Source organism: Scyliorhinus torazame, chromosome 1, assembly GCF_047496885.1.
Source record: "Scyliorhinus torazame isolate Kashiwa2021f chromosome 1, sScyTor2.1, whole genome shotgun sequence".
Lineage (NCBI taxonomy): Eukaryota > Metazoa > Chordata > Chondrichthyes > Carcharhiniformes > Scyliorhinidae > Scyliorhinus > Scyliorhinus torazame.
Window position 1 is genome coordinate 345,425,196 of NC_092707.1, and position 27,814 is coordinate 345,453,009.

The following is a 27,814-nucleotide window of genomic DNA, read 5'->3' on the forward strand; positions in this document are numbered from 1 at the left end:
GAAAGCTCCTTCATATTCATAAAGACTTTACAAGACTTGCATATTGACAGCAATGCCATATCTAGTGCTCGTTCAGTATTGCTAGCTTGTTCATTATTGTGCCCTACAAGGAAGCCAATAGCCATTTGTGCCGCGTCATTGTATCATGGCAATCTAGAAGCTCCACCATGTTCTGAATTTGTATTCATTGGACTTATGAACCTTGCGACTCACGCAGTTGAGTTCAATTTCAACGAGACCATGCATGTCCAAATAGATAATGTTGCCACGGGGTGCTCTCTAGGCCTATCTTTGTGAATATTTTTGGTTACGACGAGAAATGTGTCTTTGATGGAATGGCCCTTAACTCTTAGAGCCCTTGCATATTTCCGGTATGTTGATAATAAGTTTGCTCTATTTGATCAGGCAGCTGCATGTAAGAATTTCCTTACACATCTTAATGAGGTCCTTCCTGTACTCAAATTCACCTTTGAAACGGAGCAGTCTAATGAGCTCTGTTTACTCAAGTGCTGGTTGAGTAATTTGCTCATGGGTTCTCCGCTACTGTCTACTGCAAAATTACCTTTACTGGTCAATATATACATTGGGACTCCTACAGCTCCACACACTATAAGATTGGCCTTATTGGCAACCTTGTAAAAAGGGGCCCAAGCCATTTGCTCACCATAGAATCATAGAATTTACAGTGCAGAAGGAGGCCATTCGGCCTATCGAGTCTGCACCGGCCCTTGGAAAGAGCACCCTACTCAAGCCCATGCCTCCACCCTATCCCTGTAACCCAGTAACCCCACTTAAACCTTTTTGGACACTAAGGGCAATTTAGCATGGCCAATCCACCTAGCCTACATGTCTTTGGACTGTGGGAGGAAACCGGAGCACCTGGAGGAAACCCACGCAGACACGGGGAGAATGTGCAGACTCCGCAGACAGTGACCCAAGCCAGGAATTGAACCTGGGACCCTGGCGCTGTGAAGCCACAGTGCTATCCACTTGTGCTACCCTGCTGCCCACATTATCGCTTATAAAGCATGCAGAGACAGGCAGGAGAGGGTGGGGAGGCAACAACTGGTCGACTCCATACTGAAGGTGGACTGGCGATACTCTGACCCTCTTAGAGCTTCTGGCGGAGAAGAAAAATGTACAAATGGACTTTGACCTGCTCTCCACTAAGAAGGCAGTGCACCAACTCCACCAGACACGGGGGATCTTTTACAAACACAAAAGACAAAGCCAGCCGCCTGCTGGCTCACCAGCTGAGAAAGCAGACAGCCACAAGGGAAATAGCACAAATTAGGATCAACAACAGCAGACTAGTAGTCAAGCCGGAATGGGTCACCGAAGCATTCAAGGCCTTCTACCAGGGGCTGTACACCTCTGAGCCCCCCAAAGGGGATTCGAGGATGAAGCAGTCCCTCGACGGACTGGACATGCCATTCATGGGGGAAGATAGGAAACAGAAGCTGGAAACACCATTAGAACTGGGAGAATCATGAAGAGCATTAACAGGCAGACTTCTACAAAAGATCCGCAGTAGCATTCGTCCCACACTTGTGGGAGATGTTCACAGACTCACTAGCAAGGGGCACTCTGCCTCCAACACTCGCACATGCCTCAACCTCGCTGATACACAAGAAAGACAAAGACCCGATCAAATGCGGGCTCAACATAGATGCAAATATACTGGCCAAGATCTTGGCGAGGCAAATGGAGAACTGCGTACCAGAGGTGGTCGCAGAGGGCCAGACGGACTTTGTCAAGGGTAGGCAGCTAACATCGAACAGCAGGCGCGTGCTGAACGTCATAATGACCCGATCTAGAGAGAGAACCCCAGAGGTGATAATCTCCCTGGAGGCAGAAAAAGCCTTCGACAGAGTCGAGTGGAAGTACCTCATAGAGGTACTGGAACGGTTTGGGCATGGAGCAGAGTTCACCGCATGGGTGAAACTCCCATGGCGAGCATGCGGACTAACACAGCCTGTTCAAAATACTTCCAGCTGCACGGGGGCACAAGGCAGGGATGCCCGCTGCCAACGCTTCTATTCGCTCTGGCAATCAAGCCACTGGCGATCGCCCTCAGAACAGCAAAAAATTGGAAGGGGATCCAGAGAGGGGGTCAGAGAGTACAGAGGCACACTCTATGCAGGTGACCTGCCCTCTACATCTCAGACTCCCAAAGCAGCATGGATGAGATCATGATGCTCCTGAAAGAGTTTGCAGCCTTCTCCGGCTACAAACTCACCCTGAGCACAAGTGAAGAGGGGCAGAGGAAAAGGACTTCCATTCAAACAAGTCCAAAACAAATTCCGCTATCTGGGGATCCAAATTGCACATGACTGGACACGGATTCACAAATGGAACCTGACAAGTCTGGTGGAGAAAGTAGCGAAGGATCTGCAGAGGTAGGACATACTCCCACTCTCCCTGGCAGGGAGGGTGCTGACGATCAAGATGAACGTACTGCCCAGGTTCCTCTTCCTACTCAGATCCATACCGATCTACATCCCCACAGTGTTTGTGTGTAGGGGGGGTGGGGGGGGCATGGGAGGCTTGGCCCTCCCAAACATGCAATACTACCACTGGCCGGCCACAGCAGAAAGTGTAAGGGAGCCATAAACAGAAGGGGTAAGGATAGAGCAGAGCTCCTGTACAGGGGCGATCCTCCAAGCCCTTGCCACAACAGCTCTCCCATCCCTGCCAGTCAAGCACTCAACAAGCCCAGTGGTAATAGCCACACTCTGGACATGGAACCAGCTGAGGCAACACTTCGGCCTGACCAAAATGTCCACCATGGCCCCCATCTGAAACAACCACAGGTTCGCGCCTGCCACAATGGATGCCACCTTTAAAAGGTGGAGATAGGACGGGGGACATTGATGGTTCGTGACATCTACATGGACGAAAGACTAGCGACGCTAGATGGACTGACGGAGAGGTTTCAACTGACTAAAGGGACCGAACTACGGCACATACGAATGAAAAATTTCCTCCGTAAGGAAATGATAACATACCCACAGACACCTGGACTCTCACTGATAGAGGAGCTGTTGGATGTCAAGGGAGGGGGAACTGCAGTGACCGGTATGGAAGACTGTTAGAGGAAGCACGCTACCTGTTGGATGAGACAAGGGAAAAATGGAAAGAAGAACTCGGGGTAGAAATAGGGTGGGAACTCTGCAGCAAAGCACTGAATAAGGCAAACTCCACCTCCAAATGCACACGGCTAAGCCTAATTCAGCCACAGGCGGTGCACAGAGTTTTCCTAACCAGAATCCAAATGAGCAGGTTTTTCCCACAGGTGGAGGACAAATGTGAACTGTGCCAGGGAGGTCCACACCCACATGTTCTGGGCATGGTCCTAACTTGCAGGGCTCTGGACGGCCTTCTTCAAGGCAATGTCTAAGATTATGGGAATGAGGGTGGAGCCACACCCGAAAGTATCAGTCTTCAGAGTATCAGACCACCCAGAACTATTCATGGGGAGGGAGGCCGACGCCCTTGCCTTTGCCTCCCTAATCGCCCACCGAAGAATCCTGCTCGGCTGGCGATCAGCAGCACCACACAAAGCTGTAGACTGGCTGGCCGACCTGTCAGAATTTCTCCAACTGGAGAAAATCAAATTCACCACCCGGGGGCTTCCACAAGACATGGAAGCCATTCACCAGCTTGCTCCGGGACCCGTTTGTAGCCAGCAGCCTATATAGCGGGGGAAAGGGAGTACAGATGAGCCACAGATCGTAAAGGAAAGTTATGGGGGAGGAGAGGGAGGAAAGGAAGGTGAGCGGGGGGGGGGGGGGGGGGGGGGGGGGGGGCCAAAGCCCATAAAAAAGACCGTGGGACACAAGTGGCATAACGGCAGGGGACAGGCCCAAGGGCAAACGGAGAACCAGAGGGAACAGCAATACACGGAGAAATACACGCTGCAGCTTAAACTAGGCAGGGCAATTGAGGCAGGTAGGCCAAATGGGGCCCACAGACATGTAGATGTAAATTATGTATAGTGTTCCTCATTTATTTGTGTTTTGTTTTTCTCACTCTTTGGTCTATCTCTCTTTTCTAACTTTAATTTTGCCTTGATTGCTGTTGTTTGATATTGTGTGCGATTATGACACTTATAATTTAATGTACAAACTGAAATGTGTAACATAAAAATGTGAAAACCAATAAAAACATTTATCAAAAAAAAGTGCCTGGAACATTAGATGCGGTTCCGCGATTGGGCAGCACTTAGATGATTCAAGATGGCGACTCTCTACGAGCTCTCTCACCCAGACCCTTTTCTTTTATCTCTTATCAGCATTATTCTTTTTGTCTACTATGTGCGCACTGTGTACGTTCGCTTGGTCGCAGAAAAATACTTGTCATTGTACTTTGGTAATGTGACAATAAATAAATAAATTTTGCTTAACAATTCAATGCATGCTGAGAATTACACTGACAGGCTTGGAGGGCCGAAGGGCCTGTTCCTGTGCTGTACTTTTCTTCTCTCTGACAACCAATTCAAGATTATCAGTCAGGTTTGCAATGGTGCTCACTTACACTTGCTGGAAGCTTCATATATTCAAATGCAGGGACCTGTCCTCTGTGAGCAAAAGGAATATGTCCAAGCATTGCCCCCTTTTCAACCTAACAATAGCTTAGGGGACAATGTTTTTCTGGGGCATTCTCTATGGAACACCCTGACCAATCAGAGTCTACTTGCCAACAAACCAGCACCAATCAAACACCTTTTCATATGCAGTATAAATTGTTCCCTTTGAAATTTAAATCTGTCCTGTTGAATGCAAGATGAAAAGCTTCGACAACACGTCTCTTTTTATAGCAACATGCATAATTAACTCCTACTTAACATTTTTCAGTCCCCTTTCAATTGCTGTAACATCAAAATATCTGAATTATCTTCTCTCTGCCAATCTTTGAACAGTGGATCCAGGGCCTGACAGGCACTTTGAATCTCACTTAAGTTGGGAAAATATGGGCTCCCCAGCCAGGGAGTCATACCAGCCAGTCTAAGTTGGAGACTTGCTGGGAAGTCACCCGACCCCAAACCAATCTGATCCCATCGACCTGAACCGTCTAGACACTCTCCCTGACCTGACCCAGCTGGAGCGCACCTCCCCCCTCTTCTCCCACCAGATGTCTGACCCCCCCCCCTTAGTTGTTGAAAGAATGAAAGAGGCAGCTAGTTCAAGAATTTTTTTAAGGTGGCTAAAACATATTAATTCTGGTACTCGATTATGTGCATGATTGTACTCAAAGTGCACTCTTCTCTTGGCGCCCACATGTTCCCACCACCAACATTCAAATAGTGGACGAAGAGCCTAGCAGGTTGACACTGCACCAAGCACTCGATTTGGGAAAATGCAGGAAGCAAGAAGAAAGTTATGTTTCACTCATTGGGACCATATTAACAAGTGGCCACCCACACATAAACAGGAGTACCAAAACCCATTGCACCCATCCCCAGAAACTGCACACCCATCAACTGATTTCCACTTCTGCCACCTAGATCTGCCAAAAATATTAACTGGAGAAATGCATGAATCCTAGGCCTTCATTGGGTATTTGATTTGCTATCTTGCATAAAGACACTGATTGAAATCATATCTATCTGCACAATAACAAATAATCCAAAAGCTGCTTATATGTACCAAAACAAATTGGGCTGAAAACAGATATATTAGATATACTTATACTATAGGAGGTATAATTTACAAATAGGAGATATAATATATAAATAGCAGTTATAAATATTGTGCTACAAATGCCGTAACTTCCAGGCTCCCCAGCATTGGATTTGGGCGAGTACTCCAAAGTTGCGCTGGAGGATCCTTCTCGGACGTTCCCAGGCAACAATTACCCAGGCAATTAACTTCCTCTGGGAAATTGCATTACGCTGGGAACCATCCAGTAAAGCGATTTAAATCGCTAACTTTGATGGTTCCACCAGGGTTACGCTAATAGTTACTCAGAAAAAGTAATTAGAAAAACAGCCTCTTCTAACTTCTGCGTAACTATTCTAAAGACCCAGATCGATTCCCGTACAGACCCACCCTTCCACGCCTCTAACCCACCATGGTACCCCCCCCACCCCTCCAACTAGTTAACCCTATGGTATTCCCCACATCCCGAATCCTCCACCCATACAGGATTCCACCGCCACCCCCCTCAACCCGGTTGGACTCTCATCCCCAACCCCCCGACACAACCGGGCACCCAGCCACTCCCGACATGACCCAGCTGGACCTTTCCCTCCCCCAGCCTGATCGTACGCCGCTCAACCAGGTTGGTCCCCCATCTGACCTAACCTCCCAACCTGGCTGGACTGCTCCACGTGACCCTCAACCCAGCTGCACATGCTCCCACCCGACCCCAAACCAATCTGATCCCATCGACCTGAACCGTCTAGACACTCTCCCTGACCTGACCCAGCTGGAGCGCACCTCCCCCCTCTTCTCCCACCAGATGTCTGACCCCCCCCCCCTTAGCAACCACGGTGTCTGACCCCCCAATATTCGACCCTCATCTCACCCCCGATGTCCGACCAACCGCCAGACCCCACTTCCTGTACAATTTAACTGACAACTAGCTAGTTAGATCTTGTATTTTCACAGTGGTCAATTATCATTTGAAAGGTTTGTGATATCATTAACTTTTATAACACAAATAGGAATAAAATTTAAAACTTTTCAGCAAATCGCCATGAATCATCTAGAATAGTTCTTCAGAAGTCTTATTTTCATACTGGGCATAGAAAAGACTCACACCTTGCACATGTAAACCAAAAATGTTTTTATTTTGCAAACTATTTAGCATTTGCGGATATAAAAGAATGTATATGTGGACCATCTATCTATTCCCATACGGGTTTCAAAAAAATAGTTTAAGCCGTGTAAATAACTTTTACTGAAGGGATAATGTAGAATATCTTGTGCCTTAATCAGCATGGTGACATACAATGCATTCTTACAGCGTGCACTCAACAATTTCTAACTCTTTTAACATCTTATTCTCTTTCTTTTTAACTTCATGATCTCCTGAACTACCCCTCCAAGAACAGATGATTTTGATTGCAAACTAGATGGTTACGAGAAACTTGTACATACGTGGCCACCTAGTGGATAAAATATCATCTGCATAAACGGTCAATCTTATTGTCATGTTTTTTTCCATATCATAAACTACATATGGATCAGGAAAGATACTCAACTCAAAATGAATTATTCATACAGAAATAAATTATACAACACCCCACTCTCACCAACTGTTTGTAAAACAATTCAAATTGGACCAAATAGTGCCGGTTTTCCATTTGCTACATGGTTCCCTAAAAGGGGGTGGGGGGGGGCTCTGAAAAGGAGGACAGGAAGTGTGAACACACTTGATCAGAAGTATACTCTATACCATATTGGATGTCTTTTCTCTTGAGGTAAAAGAAGCAGACATTATAAACCTGCATATGCAAAGAAGGAACCCAATGCCTCCTTCATGCCCCTGCTGAAACCTTTATTTGTCCCAAGGCTTTGCTGGCTACCTCAGGAAAAACAACCGAAGCATCAGCTAAATATTAAAATAAACACCATGGTCAGCACTCTCATCACCATTGCTGGATTCCCCCAGGTATACTGCATCATTGATTGCACCCAAGGGCAGCACGGTGGCGCAGTGGTAGCACCGCAGTCTCACGGCGCCGAGGTCCCAGGTTCGATCCTGGCTCTGGGTCACTGTCCGTGTGGAGTTTGCACAGTCTCCCCGTGTTTGCGTGGGTTTCGCCCCCACAACCCGAAGATGTGCAAGGTAGGTGGATTGAACATGCTACAACTGTCCCTTAATTGGAAAAAATGAATTGGATGCTCTAAAATAAATTTTTTTAAATCATTGATTGTACCCATGTGGCCATCAAAGCATCCAGCAAATGCCCACTCAGGTTTTTCAAGGGGAAGAGCTTCCACCACCACAAGAGCTTCCTCCCTGTGTGCACTCCTGCCAGCTGCCATGACTCCTTCATCCTCAACCAGTCAGGCTGCCTCAACCCCCAAGGTATGTGGATGGATCCTGGGGGAAACAAATATCCTTTGAAGACAAAACTATTCACCCATCTACAAGAGCCCCAAACAGAGGCACAGGAGTGGCACAACTAATGCCACCAGTTCAGCAGAACAACCACTAAGCAGGTTATCAGGCTACTGAAGATGAAATTCCAGTTTCTGGACCTGTCAGGTGGCACCCTTCAATACCTTCTTGCAAGGGCCGGAGTTATTGTGGTGGTCTACTTTTCTCTCCATAACATTGGCCCACAGAGCAAAAAATGGTCCACCCTCAACATGTTCAGGACCAGCCATTGCCCCTGCTTGGCTAACCTCCACAGATGGGACATTAGTGCCAGCCCCCTCTGTGCCTGTAGGAGTGAGCAAATTATGCATCACATCATAGAAGGATGTCCAATCCACAGTCTCAGCAGAGGTCTATCTGCACTCAACACAGCAGAACCGGAAGACACTGCTTGACTTATGGGCTTTGCATTTGTTAAATAAATACTCAATTGCCAAATCTGACTGCATATTTCTTCCGCCACCTCCCTCTGACTATTGGGTGCATTTATGAGTTGCACTACAGTAACTCACCAAAACTCCTTCCGCACCACCTTCCAAACCCATAACCTCTACTACCTAGAGGGGCAAAGGCAGCAGATGCATGGGAAGTCCACCACCTGCAGGTTCCCTCTAAGCCACGCATTGTCCTAACTTGGAACTATATCGCCATTCCTTCATTGTTGCTGGGTCAAAATCCTGGAACTCCCTTATTAACGGCACTCTGTGCGCACCTACACCGCATGGACTGCAGCGGTTCAAGAAGGTAGCTCACCATCACCTTCTCAAGAGCAATTAGGGATGGGCAATAAATATTGGCCTAGCCATCGATGCCCACATCCCATGAACAAATAAATAAATAAGATGGTTTGTAGGGTGTTTAGTCCTTTGTTATTTTAAAATCTCCATTCATATGGATTCTATAGTTGTCTGCTGATAGTTACGTCTCATTTTTTATACTGCCATTATGTTATCCCTAATAAATAAAGCTACTCCATCTCCCCTTTTTCTCTCTCTATCCTTTCCAAATATGTTATACCCTGCAATGTTTAAACCCCAGTTCTGATTTTTTTCGAGTCATGTCTGTGTTTCACTCTTGGGTGTGACAGTATTCAAGATAAGACTGTCCAGATCTCCCTTCTTTATGAGTCAGCGTCACTCCAACTTGCAGTTTAGCTCAATGACTCTAAAGCAGGACAGACGAGATGGAGCCAAACCAGTATTTTCACTTGGAAATACTGATTATAAAACTCATCTCAATTCGGTCCGATTGCTACAGCAGTCGATTCTTAAATAAACTTTTGATTATTATCATCTAAATAGGTTTAGCAAGGCTTTTGACAAGGTCCCACATGGCAGACTGGTCAGAAATGGAAATGTTAATTGCATCCAAAGCAAGTTGGATCCAAAACTAGTTCAGTAGCATAAAGCAAAGAATCAAAAGGTGTTTTAGTGACTGGATGGCTGTTTCCAGTGGAGTTCCACAGGGCTCAGTCTTAAATCCTTTACTTTTTGTGGTATATTTTATTGATTTTGATATAAATGTAGGAGGCATGATTTAAAGGTTTGCAGATATTGGTTGTGTGGTTTATAGTGGGGGAAAAAGCTAAAAATTGTAGGAAGATATCAATGGACTGTTCAGGTAGGCAGTAAAGTAGCAAATAGATTTCAACCGGGAGAAGCGTGAGGAATATATCTGGGAAGGGCAAACGCAGGAAGGGAATGTAAAATACTGAAAATTGTGGAGGATCTCCAAGTTGACTCTGCAAGGATTTTAATAAGGTTTAGCGGCTTGTGCCAAAATTGGGACAGCTTTCCTGCTGAAGCAATGGACATAGTCATATTTACTAAATCATACCTTGCAATCAATGTCACAGACATCTCTATCACCATTTCTGGGTTTTTCCTGTCCCACCAGTAGGACAGATGCAGCAAAGCAAGTGGGTGCACGCTAGTATACAGATGAACAGAGTTGTTCTAGGAGTCTTCAACCTCAATTCCTGATCCTATGAAGTCTCATGGCAACAGGCCAAATATGGGCAATAAAACCTTCTGCTGATTACCACCTATCACATTCCTTAAGCTGATGATTGGTACTCCTCCATGTTGAACACCATTTGGAAGAAACACGAAGGGTAGCAAGGGCTCAGAACTATGAGTGGAGGAATTCAATGTCCATCAGCAAGAGTGGTTTGGTAACTGGCAATTGGTGAGGAAACTAACAAGAGGAAAAAAATCTATCTGACCTCATCCTCACCATTCCACCTGTCACAGATGCATTTGTTAATGGCAGGAATTGCACCCCACGTTTACAGGGAATAGAAGGATACGGACTCCGTAAGTGAGACAGTTTTAGTTTAGGCAGGTACCATGGTCAGAGCAGGCTTGGAGGGCCGAAGGGCCTGTTCCTGTGCTGTATTGTTCTTTGTTCTTGTGGAAACAAGGTCCAGTCTTTACATTGAGGATACCGTCCATAGTGATCTGAGCACTACGACTGTGCTAAATGAGATAGATTCACAACAGATCTAACTAGGCATCCATGAGGTGCTGTGGGTCATCAGCTGCTGCAGAACTGTATACAACAATAAGCTGTAATCTTGTGGTCCAGAATAACCCTCATTCTAACATTAACATCAAGCCAGGTGTTTCAACCCTGGCTCAATGAGTGCAGGAGAGCATACTAGGAGCAGCACCAAGCATATCTAAAGTGAGCTGTCAAGATGGGACTATTTGCATGTCCAACAGTAGAAAGAGCATGCAAAGAAACAGAGCTAGGTGATCCCACAAGCAATGGATCAGATCAAAGCTCTGTGATCCTGCTATATCCAGTTCTGAATGGGGATGGGCAATTAAACAATTAACCGGAGGAGGAAGCTCCACAAACATTTCCATCCTCAAAGATGGGGAAGTCCAGCACATCAGTGCAGAAGATGAGGCTGAAACATTTGCCATCATTTTGAGCCCGAAGTGTTGAGTGGATGATTCATCTCAACTGCCTCCTGAGGTCTTCAGCATCACAGATGCCAGTCCTCAGCCAATTCAATTCACTTCATGTGAGATTAAGAAACAGTTGATTACTAGATATTGCAAAGTCTATGGACCATGACAACGTATTGGAAGTGGAATTGAAGACTGTGCTCCAGAAGTAACCCTGTCCCTAATGACTCCGATAATGGCATCTACCTCATGACATCCTTGGTCCATACATGGACAAAAGATCTGAGGGACCTCATCTCTTGTCGTCAAAGGAGGCCATTTGCCTCCTTGTGTCCAAGTTTGCTCTTTGAAAGAGCTATCCAATTAATCCCTGTCCCTTACTGTCTTCCTTTTTCCTGAGCTGAAGATCCACTCCACCCCTCCATCCCCGGGGCCACCTTCAACCAGGTCCAACCCATCTCCTCCACCTCTGCTCTCACCCAATCCCCCTCTCCCAGAACCATGATAAGGTCCCCCTTGTCCTCACTTTTCACCCCACCAGTCTCTGCATTCAAAGGATCACCCTCCACCATTTCTGCCAACTCCAGCATAATGCCACCACCAAATATTTTTTTTAAAAAAATGTTTATTAAGAATTTTTCAACAAAATTTTCAACCATACAAACCCCCTCCCCCGTAACAAAAAGAAAAGAAAAGTCGCATAGCAAGACATCAAAATCTCAAATCAACATAGTACAGAACTTTGTACATTGGATTCCTCCCGCACATATCAACTTTCCGGAACATTTATGTATTTTCTTGCTCCAGTGCCCCCAGGAAAACCCCCCTTCCCCGTCCACCCTTCTTCCCCCCCACCGAAAGAGATATCACCCCCTCCTCCCCCCCCCCCCCCCCGGGGTTGCTGCTGCTGCTGACCGAAATTCATCTAACGCTCCGCGAGATAGTCTAGGAACGGTTGCCACCGCCTGGAGAACCCCTGCACAGACCCTCTCAACGCAAACTTTATCCTCTCCAACTTGATAAACCCTGCCAAGTCATTTATCCAGGCTTCCACACTGGGGGGCTTCGCATCTTTCCACACTAACAAGATCCTTCGCCAGGCTACCAGGGACGCAAAGGCCAGAATGCCGGCCTCTTTCGCCTCCTGCACTCCCGGCTCGTCCGCCACTCCAAATAGTGCTAGCCCCCAACTTGGCTTGACCTGGACTTTCACCACCTTAGATATAGTTCTCTCAACTCCCCTCCAGAACCCATCCAGTGCCGGGCACGACCAGAACATATGGGCATGGTTCGCCGGGCTTCCTGAGCACCTCCCACATCTGTCCTCCACCCCAAAAAACCTACTCAGCCTCGCCCCCGTCATAAGCGCTCTGTGAATAACCTTAAACTGTATCAGGCTAAGCAATGCACACGAGGAAGAAGAATTAACCCTACTCAGGGCAGCAGCCCACAGACCCTCTTCAATCTCCTCCCCCAGCTCCTCCTCCCATTTACCCTTCAGCTCCTCTACCAAAGCCTCCCCCTCTTCTTTCATCTCCTGGTATATTGCCGACACATTGCCCTCTCCGACCCATACACCCGAAATCACCCTGTCCTGAATACCCTGTGGCGGGAGCAACGGGAATTCCCTCACCTGTCGCCTCACAAACGCCCTCACTTGCATGTACCCGAAAGCGTTTCCCGGGGGTAGCCGAAACGTCTCCTCCAGCGCCCCTAGACTCGCAAACGTCCCATCAATGAACAGGTCCCCCATTCTTCTAATCCCTGCCCGATGGCAGCTCTGAAACCCCCCCCCGTCCATCCTTCCTGGGACAAACTGATGGTTATCTCTGATCGGGGGACCACACCGAGGCTCCCATCGTACCCCTGTGTCGTCTCCACTGCCCCCAGATCTTTAGCGTTGCCGCCACCACCGGACTCGTGGTGTACCTTGTCGGCGAGAGCGGCAGCAGTGCCGTCACCAACGCCCCCAGGCTCGTTCCTTTGCAGGACGCCATCTCCAACCTCTTCCATGCCGCCCCCTCTCTCTCCATCACCCACTTACGGATCATCGCCATGTTGTCTGCCCAGTAGTAGCCACCCAGATTCGGCAACGCCAGCCCTCCTCTATCTCTACTACGCGCCAGGAACCCCCTCCTTACCCTCGGTGTCTCGTTTGCCCACACAAAACCCATAATGCTCCTGCCTACCCTCTTACAAAAGGCCTTAGTGATCACAATTGGAAGGCACTGGAATACAAAAAGAAACCTCGGGAGGACCACCATTTTAATCGACTGTACTCTGCCCGCTAGCGAGAGTGGCAACATCATAGATTATCATAGAATTTACAGTGCAGAAGGAGGCCATTCGGCCCATCGAGTCTGCACCGGCTCTTGGAAAGAGCACCCTACCCAAGGTCAACACCTCCACCCTATCCCCATAACCCAGTAACCCCACCCAACATTAAGGGCAATTTTGGACACTAAGGGCAATTTATCATGGCCAATCCACCTAACCTGCACATCTTTGGACTGTGGGAGGAAACCGGAGCACCCGGAGGAAACCCACGCACACACGGGGAGGATGTGCAGACTCCACACAGACAGTGACCCAAGTCGGAATCGAACCTGGGACCCTGGAGCTGTGAAGCAATTGTGCTATCCACAATGCTACCGTGATGCCCATACATGTCCCATCGTTTGAAGTCCTCTTCCATCTGTTCCACCAGCCGCGTCATATTAAGTTTGTGCAGGGCCCCCCAGCTCCTAGCTACCTGGATCCCCAAGTATCGAAAGCTCCTTTCCGCCCTCCTCAACGGTAGGTCGTCTATCCCTCTTCCCTGGTCCCCTGGATGCACCACAAAGAGCTCACTTTTCCCTACATTAAGCTGATAGCCCGAAAGTCCCCAAACTCCCTTAGAATCTGCATGACCTCCACCATCCCCTCCACTGGATCCGTCACATACAGCAACAGGTCGTCTGCGTACAGCGACACTCGATGCTCCTCTCGCCCTCGGACCACCCCTCTCCATTTCCTGGACTCCCTTAATGTCATGGCCAAAGGTTCAATTGCTAATGCAAACAACAGGGGGGACAGGGGGCACCCCTGCCTCATCCCTCGATACAGCCAAAAGTACTCCGACCTCCGCCGATTCATAACCACACTCGCCACCGGGGCTCTATATAGGAGCTTAACCCAGCTAATAAACCCTCCCCCGAACCCAAACCTCCGCAACACTGCCCAGAGATACTCCCACTCTACTCGGTCAAAGGCCTTCTCCGCGTCCATAGCCGCCACTATCTCTGCCTCTCCCTCCGCCAATGGCATCATAATCACATTTAGGAGCCTCCGCACATTGGTGTTTAGCTTCCTGCCCTTGACAAATCCCGTCTGGTCCTTGTGAATCACCCCCGGGACACAGTCCTCGATCCTCGTAGCCAGCACTTTTGCCAGCAACTTAGCATCTACGTTGAGGAGCGAGATCGGCCTGTACGACCCACATTGCAGTGGGTCCTTATCCCGCTTCAGGATCAAAGAGATCATCGCCTCCGACATTGTCGGGGGCAGGGTCCCCCCTCCCTTGCCTCATTGAAAGTCCCTCACCAGCAACGGGGCTAACAGGTCTACATACTTCCTATAGAACTCTACCAGGAATCCATCCGGTCCCGCGGTCTTCCCTGCCTGCATGCTCCCCAGTCCTCTAATCAGCTCCTCCAACCCAATTGGCGCCCCCAAACCAGCCACCTCCTGCTCCTCCACCCTCGGGAACCTCAGTTGGTCCAGGAATCGTCGCATCCCCTCTTTTCCCACTGGGGGCTGGGATCTGTACAGCTCCTCATAGAAGGCCTTGAATGCCTCATTTACTTTCACCAACACCGCACCATAGATCCCCTTCCATCCTTGACTCCACCTACCTCCCTCGTTGCCATCCTCTTACGGAGCTGATGTGCCAGCATCCGGCTCGCCTTCTCCCCATACTCATACGTCGCCCCCTGTGCCTTCCTCCACTGTGCCTCTGCCTTCCCTGTGGTCAACAGGTCAAACTCCGTCTGGAGACTTCGCCTCTCCGAGTAGTCCCTCATCAGGGGCCTCTGCATATCTCCTGTCCATTCTTAAAGTCTCCCCCACTAACCTCTCCCTTTCCCTGCCCTCTCTCTTCTCCCTATGAGCCCTGATGCAGGTTAACTCTCCCCTGACCACTGCCTTCAGCGCCTCCCATACTACTCCCACCTGCACCTCCCAGTTGTCGGTGGCCTCCAAATACCTTTCAATACACCCCCGCACCCTCCCACACACTTCCTCGTCTGCCAGCAGTCCCACTTCCAACGGCCACAGCGGGCGTTGGTCCCTCTCCTCCCCCAACTCTAGTTCCACCCAGTGCGGGGCGTGGTCTGAAATGGCTATGGCCGAGTACTCCGTTCCCTCCACTTTCGGGATCAATGCCCTGGCCAGAACAAAAAAATCTATCCGGGAGTAGGCCTTGTGTACATGGGAGAAAAAAGAAAATTCTCTGGCCAAAGGCCTGGCAAATCTCCACGGATCTACTCCCCCCATCTGGTCCATAAACCCCCTAAGCACATTGGCTGCAGCCGGCCTCTTTCCGGTCCTAGATCTGGAGCGATCCAGTGCTGGGTCCAACACCGTGTTGAAATCCCCACCCATTATCAAACTTCCTACCTCCAGGTCCAGAATACGCCCCAACATACTCTTCATGAATCCAGCATCGTCCCAGTTTGGGGCGTATACATTTACCAATACCACCTACGTCCCCTGCAACCTACCGCTCACCATCACGTATCGACCTCCACCGTCCGCTACTATGTTCTTGGCCTCAAACGACACCCGCTTCCCCACCAGTATTGCCACCCCTCTATTCTTCGCATCCAGCCCCGAATGGAATACCTGGCCTACCCATCCCTTTTTTAGCCTGACCTGATCTGCCACCTTCAGATGTGTCTCCTGAAGCATGACCACGTCTGCCTTCAGTCCCTTTTAAGTGCGCGAACACTCGGGCCCTCTTAACCGGCCCATTTAGGCCCCTCACATTCCACGTGATCAGCCAGATTGGGGAGCTACCTACCCCCCACTGCCGACTAGCCATTTCCTATTTTAGGCCAGTCCCGTGCTCGCGCCTCCCGCACCCTCCAGTCCCCCAGACAGGGAGCCCCTGCCCCGACCACCTCTTCCGTTTTCAGTTCCCCCTCGGCCAATGCAGCAGCAACCCTATTTTCACCCCCCCTCCCGCCCCTCCCTAACGCAGGAAAAAGCCCGTGCTTTCCTGAGCCAGCCCCGCCCCCTGTGGCGCAGCTCCTGTTGCGGCCTTATCCCTATTCCCCCATCCCTGGGTCTCACCTCCCTCCAGCACCGGCGCCCACATTCCTCACAGTCTCCCCATCAAAACTCTTCCCCCATCCCCATCCATCGTCCCACCCGTGTTTACCCATATTTACAACCCTGTATACAGTCAACATCTCCCCCACAACCACAGACCCTCAGTTCGAGTCCAATTTTTCCGTTTGGATAAAGGTCCACCCTCTTCTGGCGTTTCAAAATAGTGGTGTCGATCCTGATACGTGACCCACAGTCGCGCTGGCTGCAGCATTCCGAATGTCACCCTCTTTTAATGCAGCACCGCCTTGGACCGGTTGAAGCCAGCTCTCCTCTTTGCCACCTCCGTGCTCCATTCCTGGTAGACTCGGATCACCGCATTCTCCCATCTACTGCTCCGCTCTTTCTTGGCCCATCTCAGGACACTCTCTTTGTCCGCGAAACAATGGAACCTCGCCACTATCGCCCTTGGCGGCTCGCCGGCCTTGGGTCTCCTCGCCAGGAACCGGTGAGCCCCTTCTAGCTCCTGGGGGCTCGGAGAGGCCTCCGCACCCATCAGCGAATGGAGCATCGTGCTCACATACGCCCCGGCATCGGCCCCCTCCACCCCTTCAGGGAGACCCAGAATCCAGAGATTCTTCCTCCTCGACCTGTTCTCCAGGACCTCGAATCTCTCGGCCCACCTCTTTTGCAGCGCCTCGTGCGCCTCCATCTTCACCGCCAGGCCCAAGATCTCGTCCTCGTTGGTTTTGACCCTCACCTCTCGGAGCTCTATCTCCTGGGCCTTCTGGGTCTCCTTCAGCCCCTCGATCGCCATCAGCATTGGCGCCAGCACCTCCTTTTTAAGCTCCTCCACGCAGCACCTGAGAAACTCCTGCTGGTCTGGCCCCCATGCTGCTCGATCTCCGCCCTCCGCCATCTTCTTTTTCCCCCCTCGTTTCTGCCGCTGCTCCAAAGCCTCTTTTTCTGCCACTCCACTTCTGGTCCTCTCCATACACGACGGAAGGGGGACCTTGCTTTCACCTTCCCACACGGGAATCGGTCAAAAGATTTCCATTGGGGCTCCTCCAGAGAGCCCAAAAGTCCGTTCTAGCGGGAGCTGCCGAAATGTGCGGCTTAGCTCCGCATCGCCGCAACCGGAAGTCGCCACCACCAAACATATCTTCCTCTCAACTCCCCTGTCAGAATTCCATAGGGACTGTTCACTCTGTGACACCCTGGTCCGCTCCTCCATCATCCCCAACTCTTTACACATTCCCACAGAACCTTCCCAGACAATTGGAGAAGGCACTTTACCTCCTCCTTAGTCACCATCCAAACTTGCTTTCAGGTGAAGCAACAATTTACTTCCACCTCCTTTAATTTAGTCCAGTGTATTTGCTGTTCACAATGCAGTTTCCTCTACATTGGGGAGACTAAATGGGGACTGGGTGACCACTTTGCAGAACATCTTCGCTTAGTCTGCAAGCACGACATCAACCTTCCTGTCGCTTTCAATTTCAACTCACTGAAGTGATTTCATGTCCACATTTCTCTCCTTGGACTGCTGCAATGCTCCAATAAGTCCAATGCAGGCTGGAGGAATAGCACCTCATCTTCTAGTTAGGCCCTTTATACCCTTCTGGACTTAAGAGATCAACAATTTCAGACCATGAACTCTCTGCTCCCTTTCAATCTTCTTTTTAGCTTTTCTTCCCCACAACTCCCTCCCCACTAGACCATCTGCAACTTTTAGATTTTATTTCACAGAGTGCTAATTATTTTAATATTAATTCATTCTGCTATCTTACCTTTATGCAACTATTTATTCATAGAATTTACAGTGCAGAAGGAGGCCATTCGGCCCATCGAGTCTGCACTGGCTCTTGGAAAGAGCACCCTACCCAAGGTCAACACCTCCACCCTATCCCCATAATCCAGTAACCCCACCCAACACTAAGGGCAATTTTGGACACTAAGGGCAATTTATCATGGCCAATCCACCTAACCCGCACATCTTTGGACTGTGAGAGGAAACCGGAGCACCCGGAGGAAACCCACGCACACACGGGGAGGATGTGCAAACTCCTCACAGACAGTGACCCAAGCCGGAATCGAACCTGGGACCCTGGAGCTGTGAAGCAATTGTGCTATCCACAATGCTACCGTGCTGCCCGCATTTAGTTCTTTAGTCTCTAACACTACCATTAGCATTTCCTTTGTCTTGTGTCCATGATATCTTTGTCAAATCTCTAGTTAGCTCTCACCCATCCCAGACCTTCTATTTTGCTCTACCTGTTCCAATCCTTCTTTGACAGTATAAACTCCATCACATTTTTACCTCTCTTCAACCCAGAAGATTCATATGGACTTAAAACATTGGACGTGGTTTAATGGCCGCGTTGTGTTTAAGCAAGAGCGCGACAAGGTTGTTAAATAGCGGGAGAGGGACTTCCGATGGCGGCGGGTAGGAGGAAGCCACACGTTGGAGGGCTCCCGCCCGAGAACTGATATTTCGGAGTGTTGATGGCCCCTCCCAGGAGCAACTTTTGATTAAGCAAGGGTAGGAAGGCATAGAGTAGAGAGATGTCCAAATCTCAAAGAAAAACGGCCGTGAAAAAGGGGGCTAATGAAGGTCCACCGGTGGGTGGAAAGGTCGGCTTAGGAACTGGAAGGAAGGCGGAGGCTGGGGCGCCGGGTGAGGCCGCACTGCTCACGGCAGAAAGGGTGACAGAGTCGATGGCCGTGAAACTTGAAAAACAGTTCAAAAACACATGGAAGCGATGAGGAAGGAGGTGGAGGCGGTATTGAAAGTGCTGGTGCAGGAGGCCATTACCCCGGTGAGGGCGGCGGTATCGAGTGCAGTGGCTGAGGTGCGGGAGCAGGGTGAGACACTGAAGGAAGTGGAAGAGGCATTATCGCAACACAGTGATCAACTCGCTTCGATGGGGAAGGTGCTGCGGAGGGTGGTATAGACCAACAAGGATCTGCGAACTAAAATGGAAGACCTGGAAAACAGATCCATGCGGCAAAATCTGAGGATCGTGGGTCTGTCTGAAGGGTTGGAAGGCCCCAGGCCGTCTGAATATTTTGCCACGATGTTGGCGGAGCTATTGGGGGAGGGGGAAGATCCCTCTCGATATGAACTGGATTGGGCTCATAGGTCGGGGAGGCCTATACCAAAGGCGAGTGAGCCGCCAAGAGTGGTGACTATTTGATTCCATAGGTACCGCGTGAAGGAGAAGGTGGTGTGCTGGGCAAAGCAGAAGCGGGAGGTGCAGTGGGCTGGAGTTGGTATATGCATATACCAGGACTTTACGGTGGAGTTGGTGAGGAGGTGGGCGGCCTTCAGCCGAGTGAAGATGGCACTGTATAACAGCAAGGTGCGGTGCGTCATAGTGTATCCAGCTAAGTTGAGGGTGACCTACAAATCCAAAGATTTTGATTTTGAGACGGTGGAAGCGCCAGAGGTGTTTGCGAAGGCAGAAGGGCTGTGGCAGAATTGAGAAATGGGACTGAGGACTGGTCTTGTACTGAGGGTAGGGCGTTGGTTGGAGAGTATGTAGCTGTAAGTAGCTTTATCTTTTCACTGCATGTTGATGTATGTGCTAAATGAGTCAACGCTGTCAAGGTAAGAGTTGGGACTTTCCTTTGCAATGATGGTTCTTTGAGGCTTGTGTATTTATGCTGGTGTTGTGTGTTAAAGGGGATGTCTTTGTTTTCCTGGGACCGGGCAGGGGGGAAGGAGACCCAGGCGGGGGCCTCCACACTGGATGGTTTAAGCCGGCCAGTGAACGGGAGTGAGGTGGGGGGAGGGACTGCGGCCATCAGAGCCTGGCAGAACAGGTTTTGATGAGCCTAGCCGGGGTGAAAAGTTGGGGGATGGGAACGATACTGGGTGAGGTGTTTTGGAGGGGAAGTGGAGGGGAGGAATCTGGGAGGGGGGGGATGGGGAGGGTTTACAATTCATGGGTGTCATTCATTGTACACTTTCGGGGATTGGATGGCTTTGAATATTAGCTTGGGGGGGGGGGGGGGGTGCGGGGGTGGACTATATAGGTTAATGGTGACCATGGGGGAGTCCTGCTTCCTTTTTAAAAATTTGGTGCTTATATTGTCATGCGGGCTGTTGTGTGGGGGTTGGTGTGAGGATGGGGTCATTGTTGTTAATAAGGGGTTTGACATTGTACCGTTACCGTTTACTGTTTATTGGTGGGGGTAGATTTTGAAGAAAATATGAAAAAGGAGAATAAAAACATTTTTTTTTTTAAATAGCGGGAGAGGCCAAAAACGAGAACCGCACCGTGCGCCGATCCATTCGCGATCTAATTGGGTCACTCCCCTAGGCGAAATCGGGATCTCACCGTAGCATGGCAAGAAACCAATAATCACCACTTAAGCCCCATCTCCATACAATTAACAGGAGCAGCCCCTTATCTAACGGCCTCCCGTGATCTAACGACATCCGCAGCAAGTGGTCACGTTGGCGCCGATTAGTACTCCTTTTTAAAAAGTGCCGCTGGCAGAAGAGCTGCTGTGGGAAACCAAAGCGGTGAATAGCCATCTTCGCTCACAGACAATGAGGCTGGTGCTCGGAGGGGGTGGGGGAACAACCGGGGGGGATAGCCTCGGTCGGGTGGGCTACCATGAGGTGTGGAGGCGACCCATGGTGTCAGCTGAGGGGGGGTTGGTCTAATCACCCGCGGGTCCACCATGCCAATCCCCGTAACATGTGTACCCATTCCGGGGGCATCCTCTGGCCGCATGGCTGAAGTCTATTGGTAATAGGGAATTGGCAATCGTAGTTAAGTGAGCACCTCACAGCTCACTGTTCCCAAGTGGATCTCCGTGGGCAGGTGAGCCATGTAGCATATGGGGGTTATCGCCTAGCATCCCAATCCATGATGTCTGGACACTGTGTCTGAACACTGCAGGAACCAACACCACGGACACAGCAGCCAACACCCAAGCATCGAGGTGCTGGGCCCCTGCACCGGGGACATTATCACGGCTGGTCCAGGAACATTATGTGCGAGTATCTGGGGTGCAGGGTCAGGGATCCGGTGAGCAGGGCCCCCACTGTGGCCAGGGCTTCATGGGCAGAGTGTGCCGGGTGGGGTGGAACGACTGAAGGGTCCCGGAGTGGAAGATATCACTGGTTGTGAGTCTCTCACCCTCTCCCAATTCCTTACAGATATTGAATGGTATGGACGATATTTTGGAGCCCGTGGATCTTGCCTTAGTGGTGCTGCCAGGCGGCCAGATGCCGGTAAAGGCAGGGGCAGCAGCGTCGACAAAGTCTCAAGGCAGCAGCCTCTGTGCTGGGCACCGACCCACACCCCGAGGACCTGGAGGACCTGGCCACCCATCAGGCCAGGGAGGGACCCAGAGGGGGAGGCCCACGATGGCCCAAGGAGTACAAGCGTCACTGGTCTTTCAAACAAACGTGTTACGCAGGAGGTTTTGCCTCAACAAGGAGACGGTGCGGCACCTGTGCCACGTCCTTGCAGACTTGGCACCATGTGGAGGAGGAGGTACCCGCTCCTGGTGGCCATCAAGGTCACTGCAGCCCTCTACTGCTATGCCTCAGGATCATTCCAGGGCTCGAGCGGGGACTGGCGTGGCAACTCACAAGCGACAGCCCACAAATGCTTGCGTAACAGATGCCCTGTTAGCCCTGGCAGCAAACTATATAAACTTTGACATGAACCAGGTCCAACAAGATTCTCCATCATTGACGGGATGGCCCAGATCCAGGGGGTCATATTTGACACGGATATCGCCCTGCGCTTACTGGGCTGTATGGAAGTGCCCTACATCAATAGGAAGGGGTTCCAATCCCTGAACATCCAACTCGTGTGCGACCACCAGATGAGGATCATGCACGTATGTGCACACTTCTCAGGGAGTGTGCACGACAGCTACATCCTGAGGCAGTCGGACATCCCTGGTCTCTTCGAGGACCAACCCAGAATGGCCGGTTGCTCTTGGGGATAAGGGGTACCCGCTGGGGACCTGGCTAATGACGCCAGTACGGAGGCCAGTGACCGATGCGGAGACGCGATACAACGAGGCCCATGAGGCCACCCAGTCTGTCATTGAGCGGTGCATCGGAGTGCTAAAGATGCGATTCCAATGCCTCGACCACTCTGGTGGTGCTCTCCAGTACACTTCCCAAAGGGTTGCCTGCTTTGTGGTGGTCTGCTGTGCCCTCCACAACTTGGAACAGCAGTGGGACGACGTACTGGAGGTGGAGGAGGAGGAATATGTGGCCACCTCTGAGGAGGAGGTAGTGGATGAGGTTGAGGAGGGGCCGGATCAGGAACGACTGGAGGACGAGCCCGGGAGGACCCACAGGACCGGCCGGAGGCTTCAGGAAAGCGGGCAACGGCGAGAGTTCGACAGGCCCAGAGGGGCAGGGAGGCCTTCATCCTTGTCTGCTTCACATAGGACATGGCCTCGTCCGTCTTTCCTCCTTTCCCCACCCCCCCTTCCTGCGCCCCATACCTCCATCCCTCTGCAGCCCCCCCTTCACCATCCCCCTCTCTCCCCCATCCCCCCTCCCCGCCATTTCCCTCCCTCCCAGGGTCTGCGTAACAACAACCCAGGGTGATGGGAGTGTGACAGCACTGTCAGCGGGTCACTGTCGCGGGCAGGAGGTGCGATGATAACCCGCAGAGAGCTGAGTGCTGGTATTCCTCAATCTATGCCCTAATCTGACCCCTGCCTGTCTGCTGAGCTGCTTACCACGTCCCGTGGCCTTTGATTCCCCCAGCGGTGTCCTCTGGGGGCTCTGGAGCCGGAGGGCCCCGGCGCACTTGCTGGCAGCACATGTCCCACCGTGCCGCACTGTACCGGGTGCTGGCTGTGAGACACTGCTTTGTCAAACGGGTGGAACTCGGCAGGAGCATGTGGCCACCATCGCAACTCCGTTGGGTGAGTCCAAGTTGGCATCCAGTGTCCCCTCCTCTCGGTTAGTGCCCATAGGGCCCTGTGGTTCCCCTCTTCGGACAGAGGGGCAGCTGGTCAAGCCCCGGCTTCCCCCGTGTCATCTGGCTCTGTCAGTTCTGGCGGCTCCCCAATGTCTGCAGCATGCTGTCGATGCCCTCAGCAATGCTCCTCAGTAACTGGGACATGCTCTGTAGTGCCTCAGCTATTGCCATCTGAGACTGGGACATGTCCCGCAGCGCCTCATCAAGGTCCACCTGATAATGAGTCACACCCCCAGCAAGTCTGACATTCTACCGAGGCCCTCAGTCATGGCCGTCACTGACTGAGCCACACCTTGGACACCTCCACTCATGCTGCTGATATCATGCACCAGTCTCTCTACTGTGGTCACCACCCTAACAGTGTTGGCCTTGGATAAGTTAAGGGCGATGATTGACATGTGTAATTATGATATAATTACTATCACAGAGACATGGTTAAATGGGGGGCAGGATGGGTAGCTCACCATCCCGTCATATAGAATCTTCAGGCAAGACAGAGGAGGGGGTAAAGGAGGATGAGGCATTGCATTATTAGTTAAGGAGGCAGTTACTGCAGTAAGGAGAGATGATATCTTGGAGGGGACATCAAATGAAGTTTTGTAGGTAGAGTTTAGGAATAAAAAAGGGACAGCTACTTTGCGAGGTGGTTATTATAGACCCCCAGATAGTCAGCGGGATATTGAGGAGCAAATATGTGTGCAATTTGCAGAGGGGTGTAAAAATAATAAGAGGGTAATTGTATTAGGTGATTTTACCTTTCTTAAAAGTAACTGGGTTTAAAGATTGTAAAGAAAAAGGTGGATTTGCATGGCGGAACTGCATAGGATCATAAAATAGCGACACTATCACTACCATTGGCTGTGCAAAGTTAACCTGAAGGTCGCAAAAGGAAGAAAACAATGTAAAACATCATGTTCAGGGTTTAGATGGAGTAGAGTTCGTAAAATGTATATAGGGAGAACTTCTTAGCTCAATATGTAGAGGTTCCAACAAAGGATGGCGAGGGTAGAGGCCCAATATGTTCCCTCTAGGGTAATAGGAAGGTGTAACAAACTCAGAGAACCATAGATGACCAGAGACATTCAGGATACATGAGAAGGAAAAGAGAGGCTTTTAACAAGTATAAGGGGAGCAAGTCTGCAGAGGCATTAGTGGAGTATAGAAAATGCAGGATAGAGCTTAAGAAATCAATTAGGAGAGCAAAGAGGTGATATGAGAAAGCTCTGGCTGGTAAAAGTAGGGAAAATCCCCAAGATACATAAGTATATCAATGGGAAGAGGATAACCAGTGAAAGAGTAGGGCCCGTTAAGGACCATGGGGAAGGGAAATTTATGGATGGAACCAGAGGACATTGGTAGGGTGTTGAACGAATATTTCACATCTGTCTTCACCCAAGAGAACAAGGAGTTGGTTAAGGAACTCGGGGAGAGAGATTGTGAGGTTCTTGAGCAAATTGTCACAGGGAGTGACAAGGGATTGGAGATATTGGCAGGCTTAAAAATGGACAAATCGCCAGGTCCAAAAGAATTGTGTCCCAGGATGCTGTGGGAGGCGAGGGAGGAGATTGCCAGGGCTATGACCCAAATGTTTTATTCCTCTGGCCATGGGGGAGGTGTCAGAGGATTGGAGAACAGCTAATGTGGTCCCACTATTTAAGAAAGGTTGTAGAGACAAACAAAGGAACCATAGACCAGTGAGTGTCACATCAGCGGTTGGGAAAATACTGGAGAAGATTCTGAAGGAGAGAATCTATCTCCACTTGGACAGGCAAGGTTTAATCAGGAAAAGTCAGCATGGCTTTGTCAGAGGGAGGTCATGCCTAACAAATTTGATTGCATTTTTGAGCATGTAACCAAGTGTGTAGATGAGGGTAGTGTTGCTGATGTAGTTTACATGGATTTCGGCAAAGTCCCATATGGGAGACGTAATAAGAAGGCAAATGCACATGGGATACAGGGTGATTTGATAAGGTGGATTCATAGTTGGCTTAGTGGTAGGAGACAGAGGGTGATGATAGGCGGCTGCTTTAGTGTCTGGAAGCCAGTGACCAGTGGTATACCACCGGGACCCGTGCTGGGCGTCCTATTGAAAATGAAAATCGCTTATTGTCACAAGTAGGCTTCAAATGAAGTTATTGTGAAAAGCCCCCAGTCGTCACATTCCGGCGCCTATTCGGGGAGGCTGGTACGGGAATTGAGCCGTGCTGCTGGCCTGCCTTGGTCTGCTTTCAAAGCCACGATTTAGCACTGTGCTAAACCAGCCCCTATTGTTTGTCATTTATATAAATGACATAGATGAGTATATGGATGGTAGGATCAGTAAGTTTGCAGTTGACACAAAGATTGGCCAGGTAGTTATAACAGTGAGGCTGAGTGCCTTGGGTTACAGGAAGATATAGACGGGATGATCAAATGGATGGATAAGTAGCAGATGGAAAGTAACCTTGAAAAGTATGAGGTGATACACTTTGGAAGGAGTAATTTGACAAGGAAGTATACTATGAAAGGTCTGACACTGGGAGGTTCCGAAGAACAAAGGGACCTTGGCTTGTTTGTCCATAGATCTCTGAAGGCAGAAAAGTGGGTTAATAGAGGTGAAACGGGCATATGGGACACTCGCTTTTATCAATCGGGGCATAGATTACAAAAGCAAGGAGGTCATGATGGAGCATGGCGTTATATCATTGATTTTTTTAAAACTATAGTGCGTTTCAAACGGGTTTATTCCGTTAAATGAAAACTAATTCTAAATTTTGGCGGAATGTTAAATGAAAACTAATTCTAAAGTTTGGCGGAATGTTATATCCTGCATATCGATATTTTACTGTTTTTAAAATAGGAAAACGACTTTGGGTTTTCTCATTAAAAACACCTATGTTGCTTCAGGTAAAGTTTGTGAGGATTGTGTTGTGAATGTAACACGAAAATCGGATATTTTGCCGCAATTGGTATCCACTGAATGATCCCATCCGGCATTAACAAGCCGATCTTTTTTTATAATAAAGTTTCCTCTTTTTTGTATTTAAAAAAAGAGAGAGTATTTGGCATGCCATAACATTCAAGGCTATGGGCCAAGTGCTGGCAAGTGGGTTGAGGTGGGCAGGTCAGGGCCTTTCATGCGTCGGTGCAGACTCGATGGGCCAAAGGGCCTCTTCTGCACTATAGTATTCTGTGATTCTGTAATTGCTGGCGCAATATGGCGCAATGAAACGGGCATATGGGACACTCGCTTTTATCAATCGGGGCATAGATTACAAAAGCAAGGAGGTCATGATGGAGCTGTACAGAACTTTGGTGAGGCCACAGCTGGAGTACTGTGTGCAATTCTGGTTGTCACATAATAGGAAGGATGCAATTGTGCTGGATGGACTGCAGAGAAGACTCACCAGAATGTTGCCTGGGATGAAACATTTAAGTTAGAAAGAGAGGTTGGATAGACTTGGGTTGTTTTCTCTGGAGCAGAGAAGACTGAGGGGTGACCTGATTGAGATGCACAAGATTATGAGGGGTATGGACAGGGCAGATAGGGAGCAGCTGTTCCCCTTATCTGAAGGGTCAGTCATGAGGGGACACAAGTTCAAAGGGAGGGGTGGGAGGTTTAGGGGGGATTTGAGGGAAACCTTTAACCCAGAGAGTGTTGACCGTCTGGAATGCACTGCCTGGGAGGGTGATAGAGTTGGGATGCCTCATATCCTTTAAAAAGTACCTGGATGAGTATTTGGAATGGTGTTTGTTGCACAGCACTCACTCCTGACCAAGACACCAACTTGAACGTTTGTCTCCTGCAGTTTGCTGAATAGTAACTGAGAATGGCATCAATGGGACTCCAGATTCTGGGCATCTCCCTGAGTGTGTTCGGCTGGCTGGAAGCCACCATAACCTGCGTCCTCCCCATGTGGAGAGTGGCCGCTTTCATCGGACACAACTTTGTGGTGGCGCAGATCATTTCGGAAGGTCTCTGGATGAACTGCATCATTCAGAGCACTGGGCAGATGCAATGTAAGGTGTACAACTCCCTGTTAGCCCCCTCCCAAGATCTGCAGGCTTCCAGAGCTCTGACCGTTATTGCCATCGTGGTAGGGATCCTGGGCATCCTCATCTCCATTGTTGAAGGTAAATGCACCAACTGCATAGAAGACGAGGCGACTAAAGCCAAAATCACAATCGTATCGAGAATGATCTTCATCCTGGCTGGAGTTTTGACCCTGATTCCAGTGTCCTGGTCAGCAAACACCATCATCAAGGATTTTTACAACCCGCTGGTGACGGACGCCCAGAGGAGAGAACTTGGAGCTTCTTTGTACATCGGTTGGGGAACCTCGGGTCTGCTGATCCTTGGAGGGGCTCTGCTCTGCTGTTCCTGCCCTCCCAAAGATGAAAATAACTACAAGGCAAAGTATTCCACGGCAAGATCTACAGATCCAAGCAAGAACTATGTTTGAACTAAAATTCCGGTGGATGCTTTTTTGGGGGGGGAAAAGTGACTTTATTCTTAGTTTGTCAAGTGCATTT

At 49.8% G+C, this 27,814-nt stretch overlaps 2 protein-coding genes across 5 annotated transcripts in view; one reads left to right on the forward strand and one right to left on the reverse strand.

Moving 5' to 3' along the window:
* The window catches only part of LOC140425519 (synaptotagmin-14-like), a 349,470-nt gene that overhangs the window by 184,319 nt on the left and 137,337 nt on the right, over positions 1 to 27,814 (reverse strand). The gene's annotated exons all lie outside the window — the stretch shown is intronic.
* LOC140425533 (claudin-4-like) lies at positions 26,974 to 27,744 on the forward strand. Its single transcript, XM_072509938.1, has one exon. It carries the CDS (start codon positions 27,112 to 27,114, stop codon positions 27,742 to 27,744), a length of 633 nt encoding a protein of 210 aa, XP_072366039.1. The 5' UTR covers positions 26,974 to 27,111.

What these genes read in the sequence shown, in the direction of transcription:
- LOC140425533 (XM_072509938.1), top strand. Translation starts at nt 27,112, where the DNA reads ATGGCATCAATGGGACTCCAGATTCTGGGCATCTCCCTGAGTGTGTTC.